This window comes from Tachypleus tridentatus, chromosome 7 (assembly GCF_004210375.1).
Source record: "Tachypleus tridentatus isolate NWPU-2018 chromosome 7, ASM421037v1, whole genome shotgun sequence".
Lineage (NCBI taxonomy): Eukaryota > Metazoa > Arthropoda > Merostomata > Xiphosura > Limulidae > Tachypleus > Tachypleus tridentatus.
In genome coordinates this window covers 69,289,804-69,302,689 of record NC_134831.1, presented here as the reverse complement: position 1 = coordinate 69,302,689, position 12,886 = coordinate 69,289,804, and the positions used below count along the sequence as shown (strand labels likewise).

Genomic DNA, 12,886 nt, shown 5'->3' with positions numbered 1-12,886 from the left:
ATATTTCATTGTTCGTATATAAAAAGACAAATTTCAAATTACATAGTTTATTAAATCAAGTCTATATTAGCCATTAAAATTTCATTATATTTCCTTTCTCTTGACTACATGGTTTCATGAGGAGTAGTTTACATGCATGAAAATAATATTCAGACAATGAATGTATAAAAACACTATGTTGTCTTGCTCTTACTTCTGTGGGTAACCTGGTTTATATGCCATCCAAACAAGGAATTTCCAACATTAATTACAGATAATTCTGTCAACAAGATTTCAAGAGTGAAAACTTGTGTGTTTTGTTTCTAATAGTCAATATTAAAATAGAGGGAATATTATCTTGAATTGTATTTTAATGTCTCAATATCCTTATAGGCATACATGATTTTTAACAGTGACTGGTCATATTGTGCCTTCTAAATTAGATACTACAAACATTGTGATTGTTAACAGCATTAACATACACCATTTCATTACCACATGAAATGAAAGCTTTTGTAAAATTAAAAAATGGCCATAAAAAACTATTTCATTACACCATAAAACAAGTTTTGAATGCACATGAAAACTCAAACATTTTGAAATTAAAAATTCTGAGTATCACTAGTAGCGCATGACTATTAGTTTTATATGGAGGTACAAATGTGTTAACTAACACATGAGAAGTTTTACAGAGAAAATAGCAGCTTGTATGTTTAACCAGCACATGAGTTGTGAATTTTATAGGTGTAATTAAAACTTCTGTGTTTACTAACTAGATGATTTCTCATCAAAATACATGAAAAACTGTTTTAAGTAAACAATGTATAATACATGAATTTCATGTTATCAAAACTTCTGTAGTTAAATTTCTTATCAAACATGAACTTTATAAAGACTTAGACATATTTACATTTAACAATTTTCATTTTAACTATTATATAAACATACAGGTTTTTAAAACCAAAATAGGTACTCATATATTAAAAAAAAACTCCCTCTGTTTTAAAAATGTTTGAATTAAAATGAGGAAACAAAATTAAAGGTATAATTACATGCATTTTAATAACACTTTACTGCATTAAGCTCTGTTCTTTTCTACTGGCTGTCATCACTATATGTTTTACACTCCACCAACAGCTGTGTAGGGCTGAAGATACTGAAATTTTGTACTATTAATTAACTACAAGAGCTTTGATATGGATTAATAATGGAATCAAAATTCACTGACTTCAAAGTGCCATATTTTAAATAGTATAAAAAAACACAAACCTCTCTTTCCAACTGATCCATTTTACCAGAATTCCGCTGACATAACTGAATAACTAAAATGAGTTGTATTTCAAGAGCACTCCAAGCAACTGCTAAGCTACCACTTGACACTTCCTGATTTGATGTAAGTTGGGCTCTCACATCCTGCAGCATTCCTCGTAATTTCTTGAAAACAAATTCAGAGTAAGTTCTTACTCATAAACAATCCTAACAAGAGATGTTAAAAAATATTTACCTATAGCTTTCATCATGTTTATCTAATGATTTCTAAAATTACATAATGCCTAAGTATTAGAATTGACAAGTTTTAGGAAGAAACAGTAGAAAGTTCTTATCACTGGAGTTGAAACTGATATTTAAACTGATATATATAAAATGTAGTATTGTAAGTCACCCAAAGACAAAGAAATGTACCAAACATAAAAAAAAAATATTTTTCCAAATGTTTAGGGTGAAAGTCTTGACACAACAAGCATACTCAAACAATGTAATCCAGACTAGTTCTACTTACAGAAACAAAGTAGTAATCTTCTTTTCTACAAGATTAAGTGTATAATATATGATTGGGCTTGTAAGCAAATACAGGAAAAAAAAAAAGCATCTTTCTTGCAGCACAATGTAAGGAAAAAAAAGGCCTAACAGATGATTGGACAGAAAGATAAACATATTCACCTCTGTTTAGAGGAAGGTGTGCAGAATCTAGGATCAGGCATATATAGGAAACAGGAACTAATATTAAGCAAGTTATAAAGAAGCTATCACCAATTTCAATCATAAGAGCCTCCAAAACAAACATAACAGTGAGATAAAGGTCTTGATACAGACAACAGCAGTTATAATTAGTATTGGTAAACAAAACACACAAGATTCCTTGAAAAAGAACAGTGTGTATGAGCAATCAGGAAAGATCATGATCTCTTGATAAAAGAATGATTGCTAAACAACATCAACAACAACAAAAAAATACTCACAAAGAGTCGAGGTCACTTCAGCAAAATCCATGAAGATGAAAAAACAGGATATATGACACTGATTACTATATTTGAAAAACAAATTTACAGCAGAAATAAAAGATGCAAGTTCAAGGAAAAATTCCGATTACAGAAAGAGAAATGTAATCAGAAAAACTACATAGAACAAGCTGATAATAAAAAGGTTCATTTTACCTGTGTTAAAACTATGCAACACGTGTACAAGAGTTGCATGTTGACCTTCCTAGAACCAGAAGAATATTCAATTTCATTAAGTTTAAAGGGGCACAAAAGAGATTATTAGCCCATTAAGAATGTCCTTTCTAACTTCCGACTATAATCACCCCTCACTACTAATGTATTAATCCAATTTGTTCTTCAACTCATTTAAATTTTCTGCCTCCACCACAGTTGAAGGCAGGTCATTCCAAATGCCAGTCAACCTATATGAAAAGTAATACTGTCTAAACTGCAGATGATTCCTACACTGCCAAAACTTGTCTAATTGTTTTCACTACTAAACACAAAAAAGTTTGATGGCTCTATATTATCAACACCCTTAATAATCTTAAACACCTCAATTAAATCCTCTCTGACTCTTCTCCTCTGCAGGAAAACCAAGTTTAGAGATTTTAATCTCTCCACACAGAACAATCCCACCATCCAAAGTATCATCCTAAAGGCTCTTCTCTAAAACATCTCCAATGGTTTAATATCCTTCTTGAAACAGGGAGTCCAAAACTGTACATAGTACTCTGAATGAAGTCTTACAAGTAATCTATAGAGAGAAGCATTAATATCCTTTTCTTGTATTCAATGTTTCTATAGATGATACCCAAAATCCTGTTAGTTCTTTTGCTAGCTACAATACAATGATTAAGCAATTTAAGTGTGTCACCTTACATTTTGGATAGTTAAACATCTGCTACATATTTGCCACATGCATTAATTGATCTAAATCTCACTATATGTCTGCAGCATCTCTGATATAGTTAGCCATCTCTAAAATCTGTCATCTGCAAACTTCAAAATTTTGTTGGTCATTCCAAAGTCAGTTATCGTTAATATAAATCACAAATATCAGAGCACCTGGACAGAGCCTTGATGCATACTACTTATAACTCTAATCCAGTAAGATCTAATTACATTTATCACTGATCATTACTTTCTACCATCAATCCAATTTTCTATCCAATTTAATAACATCTTCATCACACCTACAGATTTAAGTTTTGTAACGGGTCTTTTCTGAGGCACCTCATGACAGGAAAATTAAGGTAAACTAAATCCACAATACTTCCTTCATCAACTATTGCAGCAGCATCTTCAAAAAAATATCAGAAGATCTGTTAAACAAGACTTTCCCTTGCTAGCTCTTTGACATTATATCAAACTTTTAAGTAACTCTGCATTGTATCTTTAACTACAATTTCCAAAACCTTTCCATCTACTGATGTAAGACTAACTGGCCTATAATTGCCTGGATAGTGTTTATCACCTCTTTTTAAGTATTGGACTAACATTAGCCAATTTCCAATCTTTTAATACTGTTTTACTACTCAATGACCTATAAAACATTAGCTGGCAGTTGACAAATAAAATCTTTAAAATTCCCTTAAACACTAGGATAAAATCTGTGTGGTCCAGGGGCTTGTTGATTTTTAGTTTTCCTAACTTTTCTCTTACAATTTTAGAACTGAAAGTGATATCTTTTACATCAATATTTTCCCCATATCTTTTCCCCAAGTGCGTTGGTTGGGAATAATACTTGTTATCTTTCTCCGTAAAAACTGAAAAGAACATATAATTTAATAAGTTTACTTACTAAAGTTTAATGAGTTTACCATCCTAACATTTTGCTTATCCATCATAAACCTAAAGAATTTTATTGTTTAACTACCTCAGCCAACCCAATTTCATAAACAGTTTTTGCCCTTTTAATTTCCTCTTTAACCAGCTCTCTTGATTTCTTATAGTTGCCCAAATACAATAATTTGTATTTATCCTTAATATGATCTCTTAAACCTTTACTCTATTGCTCTTTGTTTTTCCCTGTAGGAAAATATTTATGTTCTGTATGAATATCAATGTTTCCCTAAATGCTTCTCACATCTGTTGAAGATCTTGTCCCAGCTCTTTAGTCCAGTCTATGTAAGACTGAGATTTACAGTCTTCAGTTTAACATGTTTTAAAATACCAAACCTACTAGGGAAATAGTTGTTTGTACTTAAATGCTCATAAACCACAACTCTGTCTGTCATTTTCACAGTGAATTCTAATATTAAATCTAATATAGTTTCTTCTCTTGTAGATTATGTTACCGGTTGGAGTGTAAAAGTATCCTGAACAATTTCCCAAAACCTATCTCCTTCACTTCGAAATTTTGTCAATCAATACCCCAAAAGTAAAAACTCCCATAATAACATCATCTTTTACACCTACCATTCTCATTACATTTATACAGTTTCTCATTAACTTCTAATATCTGACCTGTTGGTTTATAACAAATCCCAATCACAAGACTTTTCCATTTATATCCATTACCATCAACCCAACCTGACTCAACCTCACTGCTGTTTTCTTTAATATGCTCTAACTCAACAGGATACAATTCACTCCTCACATTATAAAGCTACACTGCCCCTTTTTTCAATGTTTCAATTCTAGTAAATAATCTGTATCCTGGTACTTCAAAGAAATGCCTCTTATCAGAACTGTTCAAATCTAACTAAATCTCAATAATATACATAATATAAAAATCTCAGATTCCACAACTGCTTTGAACTCATCAGTTTTATTTCTAACACTCCTAGCACTTAAATAGTAACAATTAATCACAGCTTTTAAAATATATTCATGTTTTATGCCTATTGTACATGTTTTACTGTCAAGTATATTTCCTATTTTACTAATATCATAGCCCTCACCCCTTTCTAGCCCCTAGTTTAAATCCACCACTACAACTGAATTGATATGCTTCATTTATGTACAAGCCATCCATTCTACAAATATTAACTTTCACATTAAAATTATTCCATAAATCTAACCAGCCTATTTGTTCATTCCTCCATACTGATCTAAATCTAGCATTCAATCCTAGTGACCTACTTGGTATCTCATCCCCACAGTTTATTCTTGGCAATACCCCTGAGAACATTAAGATATCACCTTCTTTCCTTATATACCCTTATTTACATTTTATATTTATTAATAAGCTCCTCAGTTCTATCTTTCCTTACATCATTAGCCCCAACATGTAACACAAAACTGACCTGCTACTAACACCCTTAACTATTTCTTTAATTCTATCAGTTATATAATAACTGGATAATATAACCACATTCTTTTGTTTCTACTTACTCTGTATACTATTCTATCTACATGCCTAAGTAATCAAATAAGCACTTCAGAATGCCAAATAAACAAGAGAAAATTTCTATCAAATTTGCTTTTTAATGTCAACAGAATGTTATTTGTCATAGGACACAAATCTTAAACCTGGACAAATAGGATTAGAAAGAGAAAGAAAAGATAACTAGAATCAATGACAAAGGAAGGTGAAAATACAAAGCAGAGAAAACTGTGATAACAGATAAAATAATTCAAAATAAAATGATATAAGCTAACAATTAGACTAAAATAAATGGAACTCACACATTAATCCACACCAAAGCAGAAACAAACTGATATAGGAAGGCAGTAGAACAGGTAGAGAAATAAAATTCTCTCTTTGGAATAATGCATTTATTCAACAGTTCTACACAGAAATTTCGTAAGTTGAAAGGGATCCTGACTTAAGACACATGGAGGATAACACCTTAATGACTAATAAAATGGACTGAAAATAAAATCTTCACACACATGTATTATGTTCACATGGGATTATTGCAAAACAAGTCAATATACAACAGTTTTCGTAAATCCATAGCAGCTTGAAAAACTAAGAACACAGTTTGACTCAATTAACAAGGCTAGAAATTCTAATACCAAAATTGTACTTCAATACATTAAATGACATATATATATTCATTTAAAACAAAAATTGTATTCTGATGTTAAATTATATTGAAAGAAAGAAAGAATCTCACAAATTAAGTATTAATTGAGCTGTAGAATTAAACCTCACATACATAAAAACATAATTTACTGTGTTTAGTTGAAACTATTCTATGCTACAGTAAAAAATGTAATTAAAAATGTACGCACTTCTAGTAAAATGTTGAAGGCCCCATGAATGTCACCTGCTCGTTCTAGAAGCATGGCAGTAGCATCCATAGCGTTGTGTTTCCTACAAATCTAAAAATATCTTGTTTTAACTTTTCTACTTGTAACTTAATTTTTTTACTCAAACTAATAGAAAATTAATTTCATAAAACTTTCAAGAAATTTAACTGTACTTTTAGTTGATGCTATTATATTAATATCACCCATTTTTTAAAATGAAAAAAAAACATTCACTGCATTATGCTTCAAACAAAACTAACTACAGTTCCTTCCTTGTTGTAAAGAGAGGAAATTCACTGTATAACTTATATAAAAGTCCAAAGACCCAGGTTTTTGAGTGGATTATTTTATTTGTAGAGCTTTATAACAACATTTTGACATTGTGAGTGGACATCATCAGGTAAACTGTCTAATGTTTTCCTTAGTGATATGATATCTCCACATAAAATACTGCAGCATTCACTATATTAGCTCTGTTTGTCCAAGCTTGAAGCAATTTAGTAGAACTACTTCTAGTAATTGATTAATAAACCATACTTTAAGATTTAACCTCAAAAGTTTCTTCTAGAACTACTTCTAGTAATTGATTAATAAGTCATCCTTGTAGATTTAACCTCCAAAGTTTTTTCTAGAACTATTTTTAGTAATTAATTAATACACCAGCCCTGTATATTTACTTCCAAAGTTTCTTCTAGAACTACTTCTAGTAATTGATTAATAAACCATCATTGTAGATTTAACCTCAAAAGTTTCTTCTAGAACTACTTCTAGTAATTGATTAAAAAAAACATTATTGTAGATCTAACCTCAAAAGTTTCTTCTAGAAGTACTTCTAGTAATTAATTCATATACCAGCCCTGTATATTTACCTCCAAAGTTTCTTCTAGTCTATAACCTTCAGCACTACAGATATACTTATGAACTTCATTCTTGTTAAAAACACACATCAATTCTATGTACTTTTCATGAACTTCGGGAGGTATAACTGGCTGTTCCTTTCCTGGAGTTCCTGATCTTTCATTTGTCCGTATTTCTCTAGAGATGAGTAATTATAATGAGTTCAAACTTATCTACAAACTCTTGAATTACTGTAATTAAGTTTTTTCTTATTATTATTATTTAATGCTTATCTTTTAGACCTTATTATTCAAAGTTTTATATTATACTTTGTATATTTCTTAAGAATCTGTGTATTTTAAAAATAAATTTGAAGTTAATGATATTTTCAACTTGAATGGCACCTTATACAAGCATGGGCTAAAGAGTCAGAAATCCTGGCATTCAGTTAAAGTAACTCATAACATTAAACTACTGACCAGTTAAAAAACAGCCATTCAACAGTAGGTGTTGCTACAAGGGTTTTGGCTGGCTTTGGACAGGAATAATGTAATTGACTGTCACTCTGATACTGCACTTATAGCTGGAAGTGCAGTATTCATTGAAAATGCAGCATAAGCTCATGAGCTCTTGAGCTGTAGCCAAACACATTAACCACTATACCACACTTGACTATAGGATGCTACAAGTACTACAAACTTGAAACGTTTTGCCAACTGGTTCATATTATTTAACAAATGTCTCCTTATGGATTTCCACTCTTTCATTTGATGGTTCAAAGAATATTGAAATCACTGGGTTTAACAAATATTACTATGTCTATAAATGTGTCTGTATATTTATTGTTATCAATGGACATGGAACAGTTTTTGGTAGAGCAATTAAAAATAATATTCTACACAGGCACACCAAGTTTCATCAAAATAGAATAATTTTTTATTAAGTTATAGTGTGAAAAATCAGTTTCCATGTTAACAGATAGGATTTTTTTTCCTGACTTTGCTGTGACCTTGATTCTTCAAAAACTAATCACTTTTAAGGTGGGTCACAGTTCATAAATACATCAACTTTTATCCAAATCCATTTAGCCATTTCCAAGAAATCTTGCTGATACACACAGATAAGTGAAAATATAATTGGCAAAGGTAATGAGAAAACTACACCATAAATTTCCTCAGTATGAGAACAAAAGAACATGTCCTGGAACCCCAAAACTGAACAACTTACAAGAAGAATGTTAGAAGTGTTATATATCAAATGTTTTCATACAAAATAGTGTTGTGAGAAAAACTTCATATATAACACGAACTAGTGTTATATGGGTTATATATGAAGTTTAGAGAAGTTTTAATTGGTAACAACTTGTTAAACCATAGTTCAAATGAAAACTGTATGGCAAATGTTGAAGAGAAAATTTGTACTCTGAATTAGGTGTGTTCCAACTGTTGTAGTATTTCATGACAGAGTACATGAAAGTTGCAGTCATAGTTCATTGTTAAAGCTCTCTTCTCATCAATTACCAATTTGTATTTTTGCCTTCTAGCTAATTTGACAAGATACACCTTTAAGCAGTTCTAACTGGTTAAACAGCCCTTTTCCCTTCACATGTTTATAGATTACTTACTGCTAGTTAAAAGTACAAGAGAGAGACAAAGTAAATAAGAAATAAACAAAAATTTTAGACAGCTTTTCAAAATCAAATTTTTACCTTTTTATGATGAAACCTCTAAACACATAGCTTTATCATTAGTTACTTAGTAATATTCAAGTTTTATTAATAATGTACTAATGAAGAAAACACTGACCTACAAAGGAAACGATACGAACATTAGACAAGTCTTGTATATTATTACTTGATAAATAATACAACAATTTTTTTTTCACACATAAATGAGATTAAAGTGCTATTTTTCAGGAAAGTATTTCCCCATTATTACTTTCCAAACTTGTTACTTACTCTTGCTTTCACTCTTCAAACATACACAATAACGATAAGAAAAGTTTGGAAAGCATCACTTCTTTTATTTCTCTACAGGGAATTATTATAGTTTTTACAGTAGCATCAGCTATCAACTTATAAGTTTACTTTTTGCACACATTAATCATGTTTTTTAAAGGATAGATCTAGAATTTCTATTGGACCAAAACCATCATAATTAGTAACTCTGTGGGAACCAAAAATATATTAGGCTTTTGTTATTAAAAACATTTTACATTTCCTTAACACTTAAAAGCCATTACCATGTAATAATACTTTTAATGTTTAGTGACTCTCAATTAATGCAACTTTAAATAAGTTATATGTTATGAAACAAACATAAAATATATTTATTTAAACTCAAACCAGAGAAACATTTCTACATGCTATCACTAACAATTTTTCTTACAAAATGTCTTTTCCTCAAAAATTAAAATACCCAAAGAGAAATACTTACAAACTAAAACAAAAGAGAGAACTGTAGATCAAAATCCAAATATTATGCATTTCTAATTCAAAATTACATACAAATAAGTGAACTTTAAAAAAAAACACAAGTTTTTAATTTTAGTCTTTGTTTTCCCTACAATAACAGTTACTCTTGTAATCCCATGAGGTTAAATAATGTCACATCATAAAATTTAAAAAATAATATTTAAGATTTATTCATTTTAATAATATAGAAAGAAGCTTACTTACATCCTTCTCATGATTCCTGCCTTACACTAAAAAATTCAAATAACACATAAAACTGAACAAAACAAAGGTGAAATGGAAAACAAATGCCTGGTTCTGGATAACAATTGTAGAGATAATCTTAGTAAACTAAAGGCCTACAGAGGTAGCATCAGTAGATCTTTTTAGTTGTGAACCAGGCAGTTTCCTCATTTCACTTTTGCTTTTTCACCATGGTTGACCTCAGATATCTCCCATACCAAGATGGTAAATAGGATCTGGTGCTGAAATCCAGTTCAATTAGCATGAGTAGACAGAGTTTACACAAACAGTTAATGTCCTTCTACATAGAATTCAATGTTTTTTATATTAAGAATAACCAAAAAGGTCTGTACAATTAAACATATTGATGGAACTAACACAATAAAGGCTCTAGTGATTATGATGAACAGTAAAAAACAACTCACCTGTTGCTAAATAAACCTTGAAGAAAATAGTACAGTAGATTTGACTGATCCTGTTTATGAGATACATGAGAAAATCATACCAGATATCAGATGAAAACAAAATGTAGTTTTAATTAAGTGTCTATACAAGTAGTTTTCTTCCACACATATAGAACAATAGATCAAGTGACATAATAAACAATTCCTTTCAAAATGCTGTTTTAGGTAATATTTATAAAATCAGTCTTGTTTTATCCATTTTTCACAAAAATATTTTAAACAATAGTGTTTGATCTGAAAGAAATGTGTTCAAAAATTTAAAATTTGTTATAAGTTTATTACAAAATGTTTATTCAACAACAGCTGTTATATTTCTAGATTACTTACATTTAACTTTGTTACAACATCAGGTATCAAGTGAGGCATAAATTCAAGTAGTAGTCGCGAAGTCTTCTTGTTGTCTATATCTACCAGTTCCTAAATAAAATTTTAATTCACAGTATGCATAAGAATAAAAAGTGGTGGTTAACAGACTAAAAATGAAATAACTATAAAAGTAAATAATTATGTTAGTCTTAGGATCAACATAGAATAAAAATGTATTGCTACAAAGACATGTTGGTTCAATAGAATAAGTAAATAAATAATAAACACATATTCAAATTGTATTTACTGTATATAGCAATTTATAGAAAGTTACATTAAAATGACAGAACACTGAATCAAGAGATATAAACTGTATCATTGATATAATAGAGAAATGGATCAACAATAAGTAAACATTTATTACTACAAAGAGTAATTTACAGGAAGTTTTGATGATATAATAGATCAATGGAGAATAACCTGAATGATTTTATAGAAATTAATGGTGAAATTATATATGTAGATTACAAGGAAAATAAAGCATATCTATATAAAGATTGTCATGTTAATATAAGTGTGTGTATTCTTACAGCAAAGCCCATAGGGCTATCTGCTGAGTCCACCGAGGGAAATTGAACCCCTGATTTTAGCATTCTAAATCTGTAAACTTACCGCTGTACTAATGGGGGACTCGAGAAAGAGAGAACACTGCATGATTGGATAATTTATATATATAAAGTCATACTGAACTTAAAATGGTAACTTACAGACTCAGATAAACATCTCTATGATCAACAGAGATAAACATGTATGAGCAAAGACAGCCAAAATCATATACATCTTGATATGCTTGTTTATTTCAGATATTTGTGTAAAGTTACACAACAGCTACAAGTGCTAGCCATCACTAATTTTAGAAAATGATAGAGTAAAGAGGGTAGGGCTAGCTAACACTACCCACCATCAACTCTTGGGCCACTCTAGTCAAGTAGTGGGATTTCATTATCAATACTATAATGCACCCATCACAAAGTGTGGAGGATTTGTAGTAACAGAATATGAACCATAGACCCTTGGATTTACAGTCTGGTATACCAAGCTAAGTGTATACCACAACAACTTAGTTTCAACTATAACTAGTTCAGTTACTTTCATTATGAGATGGACCATATTGTTCAATGAACTTAGTCCATTGAAGAGACCTGGTTCAACACCCAAATCCAGAAACTCTTATCTTTCAAGATTATGTTGACCTCTTTCCACACTGTGGCAGTCATTTCAAATAGGTTTGCAGAGGACAAGGAAGTCTTCAATGACTGTTCCTAGCACATATAATCCTCAAACCCTTGTCCTACCTTGTCTGAACAATTACAGATTCTTTAAATTACTTTTCAATGTTGTTTTCTTGCTACAACATTTTCCCAAGATAAATGGAGCTCATTATATTTAACAATGACCAATACTATTGTAAAAAACAAACCAGCTGGCAAGCAATCAAGATTTAGTGATATAACTACACATAAGATGGGAGTAAATACATTCTTCTCTAAAACAAAGATTTTTAGGTATATCTTAATGATATAACTAAACTTATTTACAAACAGAAAATTATTTTGCTTCAGAACAATCTGTATGGTCATCTACAGAGGGATGAAGAAAAAATCAAATGATGAACTTAAAAACTTGATAACATAATACAATTTCTGAAGATAAGAAAAGTTTATTTGCAAAGTTTCAGTATAAAAAATATTACAGAATTATAATAAATCAATTATAGAGAAAACATGAAAGATGCAGACCAATCCTTGTGTCAATGTTGTTACTGTGTCTGACAAGTTAGAACAAGTATATGCAGACAGCACCAAACTTAAGGATAGTTAAATGTTGCAATGGTTTATAAATATGAAAATTTTAATACTGCAACATATTATGGTAATTCGATATCTACACAAAGTAAAGTGAAATGTAAAAACTTAGAATATAGAATGAAGGGTTACATATTCAAATTTTATTGGTAAAAATAATCCTTTACCCATAATAAGCACTGTTGATTAACACAGAACATACCTTAAGAACATAAAGATTATTCTGCATAAAGTTAAGTTAAAATCAAAAGTAAAGACTAATATAAAACAGATGGG

The 12,886-nt window shown here is 30.2% G+C and overlaps 1 protein-coding gene across 8 annotated transcripts in view; it reads right to left on the bottom strand.

The window, feature by feature from the left end:
- Nucleotides 1-12,886, bottom strand: part of Vps8 (vacuolar protein sorting 8) — a 109,597-nt gene that overhangs the window by 27,780 nt on the left and 68,931 nt on the right. For 7 of the 8 annotated variants that reach the window (XR_013030924.1, XR_013030923.1, XR_013030925.1 and 4 more), the window contains exons 30-34: nucleotides 10,767-10,856; nucleotides 10,401-10,450; nucleotides 7,313-7,478; nucleotides 6,426-6,515; nucleotides 1,249-1,413 (exon numbers count right to left, since the gene is read on the bottom strand). Coding sequence is in view for 3 of the 8 variants with exons in the window: in XM_076512313.1 (XP_076368428.1) it covers nucleotides 1,249-1,413; nucleotides 6,426-6,515; nucleotides 7,313-7,478; nucleotides 10,401-10,450; nucleotides 10,767-10,856 (561 nt within the window). In the remaining 5 variants the exon portion in view is untranslated. Of the gene's footprint in view, nucleotides 1-1,248; nucleotides 1,456-6,425; nucleotides 6,516-7,312; nucleotides 7,479-10,400; nucleotides 10,451-10,766; nucleotides 10,857-12,886 lie in introns of those variants that run through there. The other variant, XM_076512315.1, reaches the window with a different exon arrangement.